Source organism: Amblyraja radiata, chromosome 2 (genome assembly GCF_010909765.2).
Source record: "Amblyraja radiata isolate CabotCenter1 chromosome 2, sAmbRad1.1.pri, whole genome shotgun sequence".
Classification (NCBI taxonomy): domain Eukaryota; kingdom Metazoa; phylum Chordata; class Chondrichthyes; order Rajiformes; family Rajidae; genus Amblyraja; species Amblyraja radiata.
Genome location: NC_045957.1, coordinates 127,112,342 through 127,131,687, shown reverse-complemented (window position 1 = coordinate 127,131,687; position 19,346 = coordinate 127,112,342). Strand labels below are relative to the sequence as shown.

General features: G+C 42.7%; 1 protein-coding gene across 1 annotated transcript in view; it reads right to left on the bottom strand.

Annotated features, from left to right (window-relative positions):
- Positions 1-287: 287 nt before the first annotated feature.
- malrd1 (MAM and LDL receptor class A domain containing 1) overlaps positions 288-19,346 on the bottom strand; it is a 343,320-nt gene continuing 324,261 nt past the window's right edge. Inside the window, exons 38-41 of the mRNA XM_033040137.1 lie at positions 8,647-8,727; positions 5,714-5,792; positions 1,004-1,069; positions 288-625 (exon numbers count right to left, since the gene is read on the bottom strand). Of these exons, the coding sequence (XP_032896028.1) occupies positions 503-625; positions 1,004-1,069; positions 5,714-5,792; positions 8,647-8,727 (349 nt within the window). The 3' untranslated portion in view covers positions 288-502. The remainder of the gene's footprint in view (positions 626-1,003; positions 1,070-5,713; positions 5,793-8,646; positions 8,728-19,346) is intronic.

The window sequence follows — 19,346 nt, the reverse complement described above, 5'->3', positions numbered from 1 at the left end:
AAATGACAAAGTGATCTGACACATTGCAGTACTTTGCAGAAATATGCTGATTTTGTAGGAATACTATCCGATCAGCTTCACCTTGAATACAGTTAAGCACATAATTTTTCAGAAGTGAGCCTTTTGACAGTTTTATGCTACTCTCGCTCAAACTTTATGTTGCATTCTGTATAAACGACATCACACTGTCCTTCTTTGCTCCCATTAAACATGACATCAATTCAATTTACGATCACCAAGGGAAGTCTTTAAATCCACTAAAATTAAATGGCCAGAGTCTCGTGTGTACATGTGGGCACAAAATATAATCCCTCTATTTAATGATTTCAAATAGAAAAGTTTCCAAAAGTTTACAAGAAATATTGAAGTTGAAAAAAATAGACATTTCTTTGTATTCAGAAAGGCAATCACTTTATGTTAGATAAAAATGTTAGATAAGATTAATTCAAGAAACATCTCTACTTTAACATAGCTCTAAAGTTCAAGGCAATTGAATTTTTTTTCAAGTATTTCTGAAATTCAAAGTTCCAGTAATTCCTTCTGCTGGAGGCTTCCTGTTTTCCATTTTACCTTCATACAAGGGATTAGAAAAGGAAGTGGGTTCATCTGAGACCTTGGACAACACCTGTTTAAAATGAACAAGAAAAGACAGTCTGTTAACCCCAAAATATTTTCTTCCATGAGCTACTGTGCACTTGCTGGGTTTCTAATCAGTTATTGAAACATAGAAACACAGAAAATAGGTGCAGGAGTAGTCAATTCGGCCCTTCGGGCCAGCCATATGATCATGGCTGATTGTCCAAAATCAGTACCCCGTTCCTGCTTTTCCCCCCGTATCCCTTGATTCCTTTAGCCCCAAGAGCTAAATCTAACTCGCTCTTAAAACTATCTGTTTCAGAGCAGATTACTTATCAATAATATAGAACATTATTATTGGTCCTTATAATCATAATTACCATGTCTGGGCTGAGCTATTTTTACAATTTGCTGGATCGAATCTTACCTTATGTGGAGTTTGCCAGGGGTAAACACTGATGGCTGGGCTTGTCATACTGTTCCACTTTGTAAACTGAAAAGAAAAGCACAATAGCGTGGCACTGTTTTGGCAAGCACTCTACTACGCCAGACAGTTTCACACTGAGAACTGTCAGGAACATGAATATCACAGAATATGTTGACTAATTATATTTTTATTGCGGAAAATCGGGCAACTCTCAGGATAACAGGCATACAGAGAAAAATACTTTTGTCTTATGAATTAACAAGTCAGAACCTTTCTCTTTGAGCTGGTGGGAAGGGGTTCAAGGTATTCTGCCAGTTTCCGTTAGAGATATTGTATCTTGTAGGTATTAATTTAATGGAAGGGTAGCTTTTATTTTGTCGTATTATTTTTTTATCATATTTTAGTTAGTGATAGTCAGACAGCATGTTTTATCTTCAGGCACCCTTTATTTTGGGTTTTCTCTCTTCTGTTGAAGGCAAAGGTACCTACTGGGCTGATCTTCCTTGGGTTCCTCAGCTGTCCCCTCCCGTGAGATGTCAATAATGGCATACACAAACAAATAGAGTAGAGGGAAGGTGAACAGACTTAATTCTTAACTGTGTAGGAAGGAACTGCTGATGCAGGTTTAAACCGAAGATAGACACAGCATGCTGGAGTAACACAGCGGGACAGGCAGCATCTCTGGAGAGAAGGAATGGGTGACGTTTCATGTCACCCATTCCTTCTCTCCAGAGATGCTGCCTGTCCCTCTGAGTTACTCCAGTAATTCTTAACTGTGTTAGGCGGGGTACTAGAACACACTGCCAGCAATAATATTTATAATAACTTTATATTGAGAAAGTATTGAGATGAGAATTCAACATGCTGTAAACTACATGGGATACATAAAATTGTATTGGATAGTGGATCCAGCATAATTGTTGCTATTACGTTTCTCTAATTGTTTGTGACCATTGTGAATCTGGAAGCCTAGGGAGTTATTTGTTACCTGCCAAACGAGCATGGATTGAATACAAGCAAACTCTTATCTCATTCACAAGCACTATTCCCCAAAGATTTCAGGATGGTGATCAGAAGTAAGAAGCCAAATACATTTTTATTTTTCCCTAAACCAGTGTCATAGTAAGGATGTTTAGAGATGCAGTGTGGAAACAGGCCCTTCGGCCCACACCGACCAGCGATCCCCGCACCTTAACACTATCCTACGGACACTAGGGACAATTTAACATTTATACCGACGGTAATTCACCTATAAACCTGTATGGCTTTGGAGTGTGGGAGGAAATTGAGATCTTGGAGTGAACCCATGCAGGTCACGGGGAGAACGTACAAACTCCGTACAGTCAGCACTCGTAGTCAGGATCTACCCGTAGCTCTACCGCCACACCAGCGTGCCGATGTGTAGGAAGGAACTGCAGATGCTAGTTTACACCGAAGATAGACACAAAATGCTGGAGTAACTCAGCAGGACAGGCAGCATCTCTGGAGAGAAGGAATGGGTGACATTTCAGGTCGAGTCTGAAGAAAGGTCTCGACCTGAAACGTCACCCATTCCTTCTCTCCAAATACGCTGCCTGTCCCGTTGGGTTACTCTGGCGTTTTGTGCCAATCTTCATCACAGTAAAGACGTCTTGTACAGGTTTATGAGCAGAATCAGAGGAAGCAAAAGCTTCAAACCAAGAAATATGATGTACCTTGAAACACATGCCAAAAAACGGAAGGAAACTTAAGGAGACAGCACATAAACCGGCCCTTCGGCCTTTGACCTTCAAATGCTCACTTATACTAATCCCATTTTTTATTTGTATCACTCTCCTCTGAATTACTCCCAGTTTATTTTATTTCTCACTCACTTGCAAGCTACGGGCAATCTGAAGACACTAATTAGCCTACTGACCCTGATATTTTTGGCTTGTGAGAGGAAATCAAAGCCCGTTGGGGAAACTTAAACTGTCAGAGGCAGAACATGCAAACTCCATATACACAGCACCAGAGATCAGGATTGCTGGGGCTGTGAGCTAGCAACTCTACAAGCTACACTGCCCGACTTCTGTAGTGCTACTGAAAACTGCTCCTGGATTGCACTCAGAAACCTTTCACGATGAAGTACAGTAATTGATTTAGCAGAATTTATCATTGTGCAGCATTATTTATTTTAAATATTGAGTTTAGCCGAGATAATTAGCAGGAGAACTGTCCTGCTGAAGTACCAAGACTAATATTGTGAAGCAGAGTCAATATGTATGAGAGTCATTGGGTTAATTGTCTATCTACTAACACTGCTCACAGAGTCATTGATCCACCTGACACAGAAGTTCCAACACACGCCATTTTTAAACAGATCAGACAATCCAATTAAAATACCTACATTATCATAGAACATAAAACATAGGACAGTACAGCACAGAAACAGGCCCTCTGACCCACAATGTCTATATTGAAAATGATGCCAAAGACCAACTCTTATCAGCCTACATATAGAAACGTAGAAACATAGAAAATAGGTGCAGGAGTTGGCCATTCGGCCCTTCGAGCCTGCACCGCCATTCAATATGAGCATGGCTGATCATCCAACTCAGTATCCTGTACCTGCCTTCTCTCCATACCCCCTGATCCCTTTAGCCACAAGGGCCACATCTAACTCCCTCTTAAATATAGCCAATGAACTGGCCTCAACTACCTTCTGTGGCAGAGAATTCCAGAGATTCACCACTCCATGTGTGAAAAATGTTTTTCTCATCTCGGTCCTAAAAGGTTTCCCCCTTATCGTTAAACTGTGACCCCTTGTTCTGGACTTCCCCAACATCGGGAACAATCTTCCTGCATCTAGCCTGTCCAACCTCTTAAGAATTTTGTAAGTTTCTATAAGATCCCCCCTCAATCTTCTAATTTCTAGCGAGTACAAACCGAGTCTATCCAGTCTTTCTTCATATGAAAGTCCTGACATCCCAGGAATCAGTCTGGTGAACCTTCTCTGTACTCCCTCTATGGCAAGAATGTATTTCCTCAGATTAGGAGACCAAAACTGTACGCAATACTGCAGGTGTGGTCTCACCAAGACCCTGTACAACTGCAGTAGAACCTCCCTGCTTCTATACTCAAAGCCGTTTGCTATGAATGCTCTAATTCATATCCCTCCATTGCCTGAATATCTATGTGCCTATTCAAAAGTCTCTTAAATGCCACTATTGTATCTGCCTCCACCATCACCCCTGGCAACGCGTTTTAGTCATTCACAGTCGTCTGTGTCGAAAACTTGCCCCACACATCACCTTTAATCTTACCCTTCTCACCTTAAAGCTATGCTCCAGTATTTGATATTTCCATTCTGGGAAAAAGGTACTGACTGTCTACCTAGTCAATGGGTCTTCTAATTCCATATACTTTGAAAAGGTCTCCCCTCAACCTCCGGCGTTCCAGAGAAAAAAATCCAGGTCTGTTCAACCTCTCCATGAAGCTAATATCCCCAATCCAAGAATCATTCTGGTAAACTTCCTGTGCACTCTTTCCAAACCCTCAATATCGTTCCTGTAATGGGGTGGCCAGAGCAGCATGAAATACCCCCAAATGCAGCACCAACCTCTTCCTCATTGGCCATTTGGCACATCCACCACACCACACTGAACTGGTAGTGGCTTAAAATGTGCCCATCTTTGCATTAGCACCTATATATATATACTGATCAGCCAAGCATAATCCATAGAATAGACAGGGGCATTCAATGATTGCAAAAAAGAAAATGAATGGGAGGGAGTTAAACATAGAAACATAGAAACATAGAAATTAGGTGCAGGAGTAGGCCATTCGGCCCTTTGAGCCTGCACCGCCATTCAATATGATCATGGCTGATCATCCAACTCAGTATCCCGTACCTGCCTTCTCGCCATACCCTCTGATCCCCTTAGCCACAAGGGCCACATCTAACTCCCTCTTAAATATAGCCAATGAACTGGCCTCGACTACCCTATGTGGCAGAGAGTTCCAGAGATTCACCACTCTCTGTGTGAAAGAGTTAGAGTCATAGAGTCATACAACGTGGGAACAGGCCCTTCAGCCCAACTTGCCCACACCTACCAACATGCCCCATGTACATTAGTTCCACCTGCCTGTACTTGGCCCATAACTCTTTAAACCTGTCCTGTCCAACAAAACTAAAGGAGTTGAGTTGGGATATGGGATTGACTAAAGTGCTCTGCAGAGAGCCCGCGTTGACTTGATGGGCTAAATGGCTTCCTTCTCTGCTGTGAATGGTGTCATATTTCCTTATAACTTAGAAGGAAGCCATTTGACATTGAGTTTATATCAGCTCTCCGAGCAATCACATCAATTCTATTCCCCCACTTATTTCCATTCAACTTATTGTCCTGCTCACACCATTACTACCATATTATTGCACCATACTATGGGCTATCAACTGTAGCCAAATAACTTACCAACTAGCATGTCATTGTGATCTGGGAGGAAACTGGAGCCCCTGCGGGAAACCTAACCCATCAAAGGGATAACGTGCAAACACCACATAGACAGCACCTCAGAATAATACACAACTCGACCCAGTAGTGCCACTATGCATGACTGTCATGCAGCAGGCATCAAGGGCCCGGAACGATTTTGGACTTCCAAAATTCAATGTAATGTTACAGAAATAAAGTGCACAATTTTATTAGCTGTATCAAATGGATGAAAGAGCTCTTGTGAAATGCTACCCACCTTTGCTGATAAATCAGCGCTGTGATCACCATACAGGATATTGGATATTGAATGACATTTGGATGCTGGCATTGGTATCCTTTAATAAAAAATAGAATCAATCAGTTATGAGTGATCTTCATCGACATGGTTATACCCCAAACCTAGGTACACGTTGAGTGCTTACAATTTACTCAATGCATACTTATTTAATAAATTGACAATCAATATCAATTTATTTGCACAGCTCCATTGTTAAAATTTTGTTTAGTAAAAAATTGCTTTTCCAAAAGAAAAGTTGCTAATTGTGGATGTTACAAGCAATAATATTGTGCTTCTTGTGTGTGCTATGGCCGCCTGCAGCAAGAAATTGTCACACAGCACACTGCAGATGATAAAATCTTAACCAAACAACAATCTGCTGGCAGAACTCAGCACACCAGGCAGTGTCTGTGGTAGGAAACGGACAGAACACGTTTGGGGTCACAGTTTGATTCTTTGTTCAAGACATTTGTTGCAACTGGGTAAGTGCACCTCAAGTTAACTAAACCATCATTTATTTTCTACATGGGTGCACATTTATAAAAATGTTTGATGAAATATACTTACAAACAGATGATGTGACATTTTACATCACTGCACCATTAAGTAATTTGGGAATTATTTTGCTACCTCAGAGGTACCATAGATTTTGAGTGACAAAATAATTTTGCTAATCGTGGAATCGGCATTTAAGATAATCCAGAGGAATGAGTTCATGTATTTTAACTTGTAAGCGTCCTTAAAGGGTGCTGAAGTGAGGCATTGCATGCCTCTAGCTAACACTATTAACTGATAATAGTGGAATGGGTGATAGACTAACTGAGTACACTAATCTTTCAAAGATAGGCACAGATACTGGAGTAACTCAGCAGGTCAGGCAGTATCTTTGGAGAAAATGAGAGAGGTGATGTTACATAGACATAGAAAATAGGTGCAGGAGTAGGCCATTCGGCCCTTCGAGCCAGCACCGCCATTCAATATGATCATGGCTGATCATCCAAATCAATATCCCATACCTGCCTTCTCTCCATACCCATTGATCCCTTTAGCCACAAGGGCCACATCTAACTCCCTCTTAAATCTAGCCAATGAACTGGCCTCAACTACCTTCTGTGGCAGTGAATTCCACAGATTTACCACTCTCTGTGTAAAAAATGATTTTCTCATCTCGGTCCTAAAAGACTTCCCTCTTATCCTTAAATTGTGATCCCTTGTTCTGGACTTTCCCAACATCGGGAATAATGTTCCTGCATCTAGCCTATCCAACCCGTTAAGAATTTTGTAAGTTTCTATAAGATCCCCCCTCAATCTTCTAAATTCTAGTGAGTACAAGCCAAGTCTATCCAGTCTTTCTTCATATGAAAGTCCTGCCATCCCAGGAATCAGTCTGGTGAACCTTCTCTGTACTCCCTCTATGGCAAGAATGTCTTTCCTCAGATTAGGAGACCAAAACTGTACACAATAATCCAGGTGTGGTCTCACCAAGGTCCTGTACAACTGCAGTAGAACCTCCCTGCTCTTATACTCAAATCCTTTTGCTATGATGTTTCTGGTAGGGACCCTTCGATCTGAAATGTCACCTATCCATTTTTGCCAGATATGCTGTGTGACCTGCTGAGTTACTCCAGCATTTGTGTCTACCTTTGGTATAAACCAGTAACAACAATAACTTTTTATAACGATATACTAGTCTTTCAATTTTGTCTTGTAGGTTTTAACTCAGCCGAGGCTGATAGAACAAAGATTTCATTTTCTTTGGTGTAAGGGTCTCTGTAGGTACCCAAATGAAAAATGGCTACACAGGTAGATGGAGTAGTAAAGAAGGCATAAATAAGGTATGTTTGCTTTCATTGACTGAGGTACAAGAGTCTCGAAGAGATGATGCAGCTTTATGAGACTTTGTTAGGCCACATGTGGAGTATTGGGTGCAGTTCAATCCTAAATCAGGAAGGAGGTTGAAGCTTTGGAAAGGGTAAAGAAGAAGTTTATCAGAATGCTGCATGGATTAAAGGACATTAGCTAGAAGTTGGACTTGGATTGTTTTCCCTGGAATGCTAGAGGTTGAGGGGAGACCTGATAGAACTGCATCAAAATTATGAGAGTCATCGATAGCGTAGATAATCAGAATCTTTTTCGCAGAATGCAAATATCAAATAGATGGAATAGCTTTAAGGTGAGAGGGGCAAAATGTAAAGATGATGTGCGGGGTAAGTTTGGTGGTGTTGGTGGGTGACTTGAACGTGCATCCGGCGGTGGTGATAGAGGCAGATATGATAGTGGCGATTAAGGGCCTTTCGGGTAGGCATGTGGATATGCAGGCTGAGAAGAGTTGATCTTGGCATCATTGTATGCACATACATTGTAGGCCACAGGGCCTGCTCCTCTGCTGCACTGTTCTACATTTTCTCTTCTAAATCTATCTAGTGTTAGGGTTAGAGCACAAAAATACTGACATTTTACTAATACTATACGATTGGCAATATGATCAGTGTTGAGAAGGTGCTGAACTGTTCTGTTTTGGGTAATAATAATACTGATATTCCATCGCTTGAAGAGAAGGAAAATTATGTTAAAAAACTAACATTAAAAAACATCAAAAATCATTTCCAAGATAAAAGATTTTAAATTTAATGACAGGTATTAATAAGGCGTTGTGGATAACTTTGTGATTAATTGGTTCCGCTGATAACTCTTGAAAACTAAAATGCCTATTGTCAGATATTTTGTGTTGGGATAGGAAAGGGTTGAACTTGAAGGCAACATTAGAAAAACACAGAGCATGGATTTAAAATCCTTTAAATGTTCTGATATTTACAAGTCTAAAATGCATTGCGATAGAACCTAGAACATAGAACGGCACACACGGAGCAGGCCTTTCGGAAAACAAAGAAAACAATCCAAGATTGACCAACCTTTCCTTATAGAGATTACCCTTCAATCGAGGCAGCATTCTGGTAAACCTCTTCATTCTCTCAAAAACCGCCATATCGTTCCTGTAATAGTTAATTTACCAAGAAAACATTAACCAACTTTCACAACTCAAATGTCCAACAAAACTCTCCAAACTTTAAACAGCCTCATTAAGGAATAATTCTGATTAATGAGCAATATCATCATTTTTTTTTTACTTCACACGAGATTTTATTTGATAAACTCTGAATTAAATCATCCTGCCTACTCCCAGTAATAATGATAGCTACTGCGGTTTTGGCAGGATTTCTAGTTCAGCAACTTTTATTTTTATTATTAATGAGGTCCCCTTTTATTCTCTGAGTGCCTGTCAGAAAACTCATAAAATCTAAGTTGGGATGTGTTATAATGGACTGGATCATGACCTGAATGGATCTCGTATAGATGCAAGATCCCATTAGTATTCTTCTTATGCAGCTTGCATTTAGATTTGGGTTGTTTTGCCATGAAAATTAGTTACAGCAAGATTTGCTACATGTTGTTTCTTGTAAATCAGTCATGTGGTGCCATTCAATGAGTTCCATTTATCCCATCAATACTTTTGTTTACAGTATCAGGAACCAGTTTCAGTCTTCCTAATAGCATCCATTATGCAATATAATAGATCATAAATTAGATAAGATCTCCCATCATAGATACTCCACAAAGCAGTGGATTTGTGGTGGAGAGGCCCAGCGGTCCAACATATCCACACCGACCAACATGTCCCATCTACACTAGTCCCATCTGCATGTCCCACGTGCCTGCATTTAGCCCATATCCCTCTAACTTTATCCTATCCATTTACCTGTCAAAATCTTTCTTAAACATTGCGATAGTACCTGCCTCAACTACCTCCTCTGGCAGCTTGTTCCATACACCCACCATAAGTTGTGTAAAACGTCACCCTCAGGTTCCTATTAAATCTTTATCCACTCACCTTAAACCTATATACTCTGGTTCTCCATTCCCCCTACGCTGGCCTGTTAATTCATTGTTGTTAATTCATTGAATATAAAATAAGGTAATTGTCAGATCAGAAGTGGAATTGTTGATTACAGGCCATTTATAGACTAAGATAATCAAATTATCAGTGGCAGTGTGTTAAACAGCTCCTGAGGTGCTGAGTAGATGTTTTTTTTAAAGGGAAGTGAACTGCGCTGAATGGTTAATTTTATTTAATTATAGGGTATTTGGATCTGAGATGGAATCCTTTCCACATATCAAACGGCATATTCTAATGGAGCATTTTTGTCTTGAAATGCTGATTTTGTTTCTTTGTCCACAGATGCTGCCTGATCTTCTGAGTGTTTGCAGCAGCCTCTGCTTTGACTATATTAAACTGGGGTCATCTTCAATGGTACTTTATTGTCACATGTGCAAAGTGCAAATGCACAGTGAGATTATTTTCTTACAAACAGTCCAGTAGAGTTTGTAAACTGTCCCTTGTGTGTAGGATAGGGCTAAGGTATGGAGATCGCTGTCCGGCACGGACTCGGCGGGCCGAAGGGCCTGTTTCCAAGCTGTATCTCTAAACTAAACTAAATTAAAGATTCAGCGTCTTTCACTTAGGAAGTGCCTTCCAGACACCCTAACCCTTGCACATCACCATCTGGAGGAAAGAGTTCTTCCTCACCCCGCTAATCCTCGCACCAATTACTTTCAATCCATGCACCCTCCTCCACCCCTTCTCCCCCCAACATTTTGGATCCCTCAACTGCAGTAATAGTTTTTGTTGTTTACTGTTAATCAGTCCCTCATAATTTTATTTGTCTTAATCTCATCTCTCTCAATGACAATAAAGGTATTCAATTCAATTCAATTCAATTCAATTCAGCTCAGTTTCTAAAAAAAGAAGCACAGCCTAATCTATGCAGGAAGATTATTCCCGATGTTGGGGAAGTCCAGAACAATACAATACAATACAATACAATACAATACAATACAATTTATTGTCATTTGAGCCTCAGTGAGGCTCAAACGAAATTTTGTTTCCACAGCCATACAAACAAAGACAATTCCTAGACATACACACAATTTAGTTCACACAAACATCCATCACAGTGGATGGAAGGCAAAGTCTTTTCTCTCCCCTGTTCTCCATGTCTCTCCCGATGTCGAAGCCACAGGCGGGCGATGATAAGTCCCACGGCCATTTTAGGCCGTTCCGGGCGATTTACGGCCCCGCTCCCAGTCTAGAAGTCTCGAAGTTGGAGCCCCCGGTGGGCGCTGGAATGTCCCACGGCCATGAAGCCGTGCTGGGCGATGTATGACCCCGCTCCGGGTCGTTCCAACCCCGCGACACGGGCTGGAGAAGTCGCGTTGCGGGAGCTCCGGGAAGCGGTCTCTCCCCCTGGACCAGCGAGCTCCCGATGTCCCAGTCCACCGGACCTGCGGCTGCGTTGCTGGAGCCTCCGAGCCCCAGGAGTCGAGTCGCAGCAGCGAGTCACCACCGCTCCCCACGCTCCGAGGCCGGCCAGCCCCACGATGGTGAGTAGTCCGCAGCTCCGCAGCTCCTCAGTCTCCCGAGCCCCCGGGTCGTTCAGGCTGGAGGCCGCTCCACGGTGCTAGGCCCCAACGACAACGGAGACCCGACAGGGAAAAGGTCGGGTCTCCCAGACAGGGAAGAGATTTTAAACCGTTTCCCCCCCCCCCCCCCCCCCCCCGCCCCCCACATATACACATTTAAAACCAGTGTTAAAAAACACCAAACACTACATTTAACTAAACAAAAAATAAAAAAAAGACAGACAGGCTGTAGGGGCCGCTGCAACGGGTGAGTCGCGCCGCCAAAAGTTCCTTTCAATCCATGCACCCTCCTCCACCCCTTCTCCCCCCAACATTTTGGATCCCTCAACTGCAGTAATAGTTTTTGTTGTTTACTGTTAATCAGTCCCTCATAATTTTAGGGGACACAGTTTAAGGATAAGAGGGAAGTCTTTTAGGACCGAGATGAGAAAAACATTTTTTATACAGAGAGTGGAGAATCTGTGGAATTATCTGCCACAGAAGGTAGTTGAGGCCAGTTCATTGGCTATATTTAAGAGGGAGTGAGATGTGGCCCTTGTGGCTAAAGGGATCAGAGGGTATGGAGAGAAGGCAGGTACAGGATACTGAGTTGGATGATCAGCCATGATCATATTGAATGGTGGTGCAGGCTCGAAGGGCCGAATGGCCTACTCCTGCACCTATTTTCTATGTTTCTATGTAGAAACAAGGAACTGCACCTGCTTGTTTACTAAGGAAAGATACAACATGCTGGAGTCATTCACAAAGTAAGGTCAGGCAGCATCCCTGGAGAACTTGGAGCTGGGTCAAAAGGCTGTTTGGATTGTGCACAATTTGGACTATTATTATGACTTTCAGAAAATGTCCTGCGACCTTTATGGAACGTTGGAAAGATACACCATGGTCCCTGTCTTCCCCCACACTTCTGAATACTGAGATTTACTAGATATTCTCTTATTTTGTACCTCCTCCGAAATAAATTCCTTAAAGATCAAACAGGAGGATGCAGTTTACATTGAGAAACATTGCGACATAATGAAAAAAAACACTTTGGGATGTCTATGGACAGGGTAGTTAACTGCAAATTAATTTTAAATGCAACATCTTGCAATGTGACAGAATAACAGATGCATTACTTGTACCCAAGAAAATGCTTTAATTTCTATTAGTGCACTGTGGAATGTATCCTGTCTGGTTGCATCATGTCCTGTTATGTCAATTCCAACACAAAAGACTATAGAGATTGGTGGATGTCTGCACATTGGCTGCCTCAAAAAGGCTGTATCAAACATTAAAAAATCCCCAACATTCAGGCCATGCCTTCTTCTTACTGCTTCCATCAGACAGGAGGAACAGAGTCCTACACCACCCGGGTTCAGGCCAACTACTTTCCTTCAACCATCTGGTTCTTGAACCATCCTGCACAATACTAATCCTACCTGGACTACAAAACACCACAGTTCCCCCTCTTGCACTACCATAGACTTGTTTTCTAATTGTGCACTTCTGCATTGGTTTATAGTTTATAGTTTACGGCATCAAAACAGGCCCTTTGGCTCACTGAGTCCATGCCGACCAGCAAGCACCTGTACACTAGTTCTATCCTACACACTACAGGAGTCAATTAACCTACAAATCTGCGCATCTTTAGAATGTGGGAGGAAACTAGAGCACCTGGAGTTTGCACAAACTCTGCAGAGACAATACCTGTAGCCAGGATCAAACCTGGGTCTCTGGAGCTGCAAGATAACAAGTCTACTGCTATGCAATTATGCCACCCAGTTTTTGTGCAGACTTTTCCGTTATCGATCAATGTGTACTTATACCTCACCGTATATGTGCATACGACAATAAATAACAACCTTAATTTGAACAAATCATTAAATCCGGCTTCAGACAAAAAAAAATCAAAACACTTTCAAAGCTTTACTTTTAACAGGAGTACCACACAGACTGCAGTATATACAGTAGATGCCTGCAAATTCTGTTGCTTTTGTGTGAATACCTGAGATCTGATCTTTCTGGCCATGCTCCACTAATCCTTCTCTGCAGAAAGTCCAATGATGAAGCAAGAACTCACTTGAATTACACGGAACTCACAACTGGTGAAACCTGCGTATGGGTACTGTGCCAGATCTAATCTGCTATTCAGTACAGAGACCCATTCCTTTAAAAGTCACGGTGCAATTGTAAGGAAGAAACATGTTATATTTGGTTATAATTATTTAGTTTTGCTTTAATATTTATTTAGTTTAGAGATACGACACAGAATATATTTATCATAATGTATTAAATATTTAACATTAATATTAAACTACTGATTTGATATGTTTTAAGTATTTTTGTGATCTATTTTTCAATTCAGATTTTTAATTTAATTTCTAACGGTACCTAGATGATTATGAAATCAAGGGATACTTGTCAACCTTGAAATGAGGATGTACAGTACAAGGAACTGCAGATGCTGAAATATTGAGCAAACCACATTGCTGGAATAACTCAGTGGGTCCGGTCGCTCTTGTGGCGAGAATAGTTAGACAAAGCGTCTTCACACTCACGTCCACAGTGCTGTCTGACTCACTGAGTTACTCCAGCACTTTGTGTTTTGGAATGAAGAGAGTTTTGACAACCCTCAACTTTTCGATAAAAATAGAAAATGCTGGAAATACTCAGCAGGTCAGGCAGCATCCGTGGAAAGATAAACAGAGCAAAGTTTTCAAGATCAAGATCCTTCATCAGGCTGTTCAAAAAGGAACTGCAGATGCTGGAATATCGAAGGTACACAAAATTGCTGGGGAAACTCAGCGGGTGCAGCAGCATCTATGGAGCGAAGGAAATAGGCGACGTTTCGGGCCGAAACCCTTCTTCAGAGTCTGAAGAAGGGTTTCGGCCCGAAACGTCGCCTATTTCCTTCGCTCCATAGATGCTGCTGCACCCGCTGAGTTTACCCAGCAATTTTGTGTACCTTCCTTCATCAGACTGGAAGGTGGAGTTGAGCATTGTCAAGATTTCCAGAGGAATTCTGTGGGTAGGGCTTGATCTGAGCCACAAGACTTGATTACGCCACTTGAGCACACAATACCACGCAGGTCCAAAGGCTGGCAAGGCCATCCATATAGCTTTGGTTCAAGAGAGACACAAATTGCTGGTGTAACTCAGCGGAACAGGCAGCATCTCTGGAGAGAAGGAATGGGTGAGGTTTCGGGTCGAGACCCTTCTTCAGTCTGAAGAAGCAATCATGGTGGCGCAGCGGTAGAGTTGCTGCCTTACAGCGAATGCAGCACCGAAGACCCTGGTTCGATCCCAATTATGGGTGCTGTCTGTACGGAGTTTGTACGTTTTCCCTGTGACCTGCGTGGGTTTTCTCCGAGACCTTCGGTTTCCTCCCACACTCCAAAGACATACAGGTTTGTAGGTAAATTGGCTTGGTCAATGTAAAAATTGTCCCTAGTGGCTGTAGGATAGTGTTAATGTGCGGGGATCGCTGGTCGGCGCGGACCAGGTGGGCCGAAGGGCCTGTTTCTGCGCTGCATCTCTAAACTCTCCAGAGATGCTGCTTGTCCCGCTGAGTTACTACAGCGTTTTGCGTCTACCTTCGGTTTAAACCAGCATCTGCAGTTCCTTCCTACACATGGTTTTGGTTCAAGTATAGTTCAGTAATTGGGGGATATGGTCGATGAGTGTGTGTTCATATATATCATATTTCAAGATGGCGGATGTGCGGGAGTGGGCGCCGTCTGTGTATGGCAGCCTGCCCGCTGTCCGCCTCTTCACCTTTTTTTTAGTTTAAGTCATGTCCAAAATGTTAGTGGAGGTCTTTTATGTGGTGGGTGGGGGTGGGGAAGGGGGAAACTGGTCGGAGAGGCAGCATCCCTCCGAGCTGCTTCTTCACCCCGTCCTCGCGGCCTACCATCGAGAATGGAGCGGCGTTTCCTGTCGGGACCGGCCGGGATTACAGCTTCGGCGGCGGCACAGCGCAGCGCAAGGACACCATCACGGAGCGGAGCCACAAAGCGGGCGATGCCTTACCGGGTCGCCGTGCGGTAAGCTCCGGAGCGCTGTGGCCACCGACTCCCAACATCGCAGAGCTGTGGCTGCGTGCGTCCGGCCGCGGACGGCGCTGGATTTGGAGCGCCGCGGAGCCTGGGATCGAGTTCGCCGCGGTCGGAGCTCCAACCGGCGCGGCCTGAAGTCTACGAGTGCCCCGGTCTCCGGTCTCCGGGGAGGAGGCAGCCGCTCCAGACTTTCCAAGCCGCTTGAGGAATTGTTTCACCCGATGCCGGAGTTCCATCTTCACGGCAAGAGGGCCCTGAAAATCATCGGACTGGCTGCAAGGCCACAAATGGGCCCCGACCTCGGGTGTTTCAGAGGAAGAGGACTTAACTTTCTGTTGCCTTTCCGCACAGTGGAAATTTTTGATTCTGTTGTGGGGGGGATGTTTGTGTTGAACTCTATAATGTGTTGTGTCCATTTTCTTTCTTTATTTATTTTTAACCTTTTTCTATGTTTTGTATGGAAACTTATTATTTAATTTATGTAAAGCACTTTGGTGTCAATGCAAGTTGACTTAAAATGTGCTATATAAATAAAGCAATAAAAATATATATAACCTGTACATGATCCAGACCAGGCTACATTAATACTAGGCCCAATTCTAGTCTCCCTCTTGCAAAGGGCCATGTAAATACTAGAGTTAAAAAAAAGATTAAGGATGGAGTAGACCTTGGGAATTACAATTACTCTGATAGATTGAAACACCTAGAGGTTATTTATCTTTACAGAAGGGAAGAATTAAGAGGTTATTATGAATAGCTGAACAGGGTTGGTGTACACTTCTGGGAGAATCCAAAACTGTGAGCTTTATTACAAGGTTATTATTTATTAATCCAACATGGGAATTCCTTTGCTCGGAACTTGGAACTCATTGCAACGGAAAGTGGTTCGAACGAATGGTTTAGATGTTTTGAAAAGGATGTCAGCCAACTATACCAGGAGAAAGAGAAGGCACAGAGGCTGAAATGTTAGGCAGAATGGGAACAGATTTACATAGACTCTGAACACCGGCACAGATGAGCTGGGCCAGAGGCCGATTCAATAAATGATGCACAAATGCAGCAGCATTGATGGATCTACTGAGAGTTGGTTCCTTTGATCCTGCTGTTTCTCCCAGCACTCCCTGCAGAGATACGGGAACTGGTTTATAGAATCCTTCATTAACAAAGGTTCAATTACTTAATTATCTCTTTGCTAGAAAACAAGGTGATAAATCTCCTCTATTGAAAAGTCATTATACTCTCAGGTGATTAGACAATAGACAATAGGTGCAGGAGTAGACCATTCGGTCCTTCGAGCCAGCACCGCCATTCAATGTGATCATGGCTGATCATCCACAATCAGTATCCCGTTCCTGCCTTCTTCGCATATCCCCTGACTCCACTGTATTTAAAAGCCCTATCTAGCTCTCTCTTGAAAGTATCCAGAGAACCGGCCTCTACCGCCCTCTGAGGCAGAGAATTCCACAAACTCACAACTCTGTGTGTGAAAAAGTGTTTCTTCATCTCCGTTCTAAATGGCTTACCCCTTATTCTTAAACTGTGGCCCCTGGTTCTGGACTCACCAAATATCGGGAACATGGTTCCTGCCTCTAGTGTGTCCAAACCCTTAATAATCTTATATGTTTCAAAAAGATTCCCTCTCATCCTTCTAAATTCCAGAGTATACAAGCCCAGCCGTTCCATTCTCTCAGCTTATGACAGTCCCGCCATCCCGGGAATTAACCTTATGAACCTACGCTGCACTCCCTCAATAGCAAGAATGTCCTTCCTTAAATTTGGAGACAAAAACTGCACACAATATTCTAGGTGTGGTCTCACTAGGGCCCTGTACAACTGCAGAAGGACCTCTTTGCTCCTATACTCAACTCCTCTTGTTATGAAGGCCAACATGCCATTTGATTTCTTCACTGCCTGCTGTACCTGCATGCTTACTTTCATTGACTGATGAACAAGGACGCTCAGATCCGTTAAACTTCCCCTTTTCTCAACTTGACACCATTTAGATAATAATCTGCCTTCCTGTTTTTGCTACCAAAGTGGATAACCTCACATTTATCCACATTAAACTGCATCTGCCATGCATCTGCCTACTCACCCAACCTGTCCAAGTCACCCTGCATTCTCATAGCATCCTCATCACAGTTCACACTGCCACCCAGCTTTGCGTCATCTGCAAATTTGCTAATGTTACTTTGAATCCCTTCATCTAAATCATTGATGCATATTGTAAATACCTGCGGTCCCAGCACCGAACCTTGCGGTACCCCACTAGTCACTGCCTACCATTCTGAAAGGGACCGTTAATCCTTACTCTTTGTGTCCTGTCTGCCAACCAATTTTCTATCCATGGCACCCCAATACCATGTGCCCTAATTTTGCCCACTAATCTCCTATGTGGGACCTTATCAAATGCTTTCTGAAAGTCCAGGTGCACTACATTCACTGGCTCTCCCTTGTCCATTTTCCTCGTTACATCCTCAAAAAATTCCAGAAGATTAGTCAAGCATGATTCCCCCTTCGTAAATCCATGCTGACTCGGACCGATCCTGTTGCTGCTATCGAAATGTTCGGCTATCTCATCTTTTATAATTGACTCCAGCATTTTCCCCACCACCGATGTCAGGCTAACTATAATTCCCTGTTTTCTCTTTCTTAAAAAGTGGGATAACATTAGCTACCCTACAATCCTCAGGATTCAATATGATCATGGCTGATCATCTCCAATCAGTACCTCGTTCCTGCCTTCTCCCCATATACCCTGACTCCGCTATTTTTAAGAGCCCTATCTAGCTCTCTCTTGAAAGCATCCAGAGAACCTGCCTCCACCGCCCTCTGAGGCAGAGAATTCCACAGACTCACAACTCTCTGTGAGAAAAAACGTTTCCTCGTCTCCATTCTAAATGGCTTACTCCTTATTCTAACATTTTTTTAAACTTAGAAGTTTGACATATCCCCAACAACCTTCACCAACTTCTACAGATGCACCGTTGAAAGCATTTTATCGGGACGCATCACAGCGTTGTTTGGGAAAAGCTCCATTGAAGTCTGCAAGGAATTGCAGAGAGTTGTGGATGTAGCCCAGACCATTACACAAACCAGTCTCTTTCTCATTAACACCATCTCTACACTTCATGCTGCCTTGACAAGGGCATCAGCATAACCAAGGATCAGTTTCACTCTCTTCTCCTCTCTCCCATCAGGCAAGAGGTACAGAAGTTTAAAAAATGCAAACCTCCAGATTCAGAGATAGTTTCTTCCCAGTTGTTATCAAGCAACTGAATGTTCCTCTCAACAGCTGAAGTTCGGTCCTGACCTCCCACCTTCTCATTGGAGACCTTTGTATTATCTTTATTCAGACATTATTGGACTTAATCTTGGACTAAATGCTGTACCTTTTATCTGTACTCCTTATCTTGTATTGATTGTAATCATGTATAGAATTTTCGCTAACTGGATAGCACGCAACAAAAAAGCTTTTCACTGTACACGTCACAATAATAAACCAAACTAAACTCAACTCAACTGAACGCAGGAGCTGGCAGCTGAAAGGAGACTCATTGAAAAGCTCCATTTGTAAAATTCTCAGCCGCTGGCATTTCCTCAGCAGTTTAATTTAAAACTCACAGGAATAGCAGTTTAGAAATTGAATCCATTATTACCTGTTTTTTATTCCCAAAATTCAGGTAAAATGGCAACTCGGGTTAGGTGACGCCAGTGATCATATCTGGGTGAAATCATGCAGTTGGGAAATTAGCCCAGACATGGTGCGAGTATCTGTGACATTTACCTGACCATTTGCAAAAATGTTGAAATCTCTGTTCATACACCACACATTTCCTCCCTTCCTTACAAGTATAGAATAGAGCTTTTAGGTGCAACCGACAAAGTTTACTGAACATTCACAGTACACCTAGGTGTAAATTGCATTGGTATCTATTAAAAGATACTCACAAGTTAGGTTGAGAAGTCTGGAAAGCTTGAGCCTCTGTTTCAGCTCTCTCATCTCCACCACCATTGGTTTAAAGAAGGATCCCAACCCAAAACGTTGCCGATCCATGTCCTCCAGAGATGCTGCCTGACCTGAGTTACTCCAGCACTTT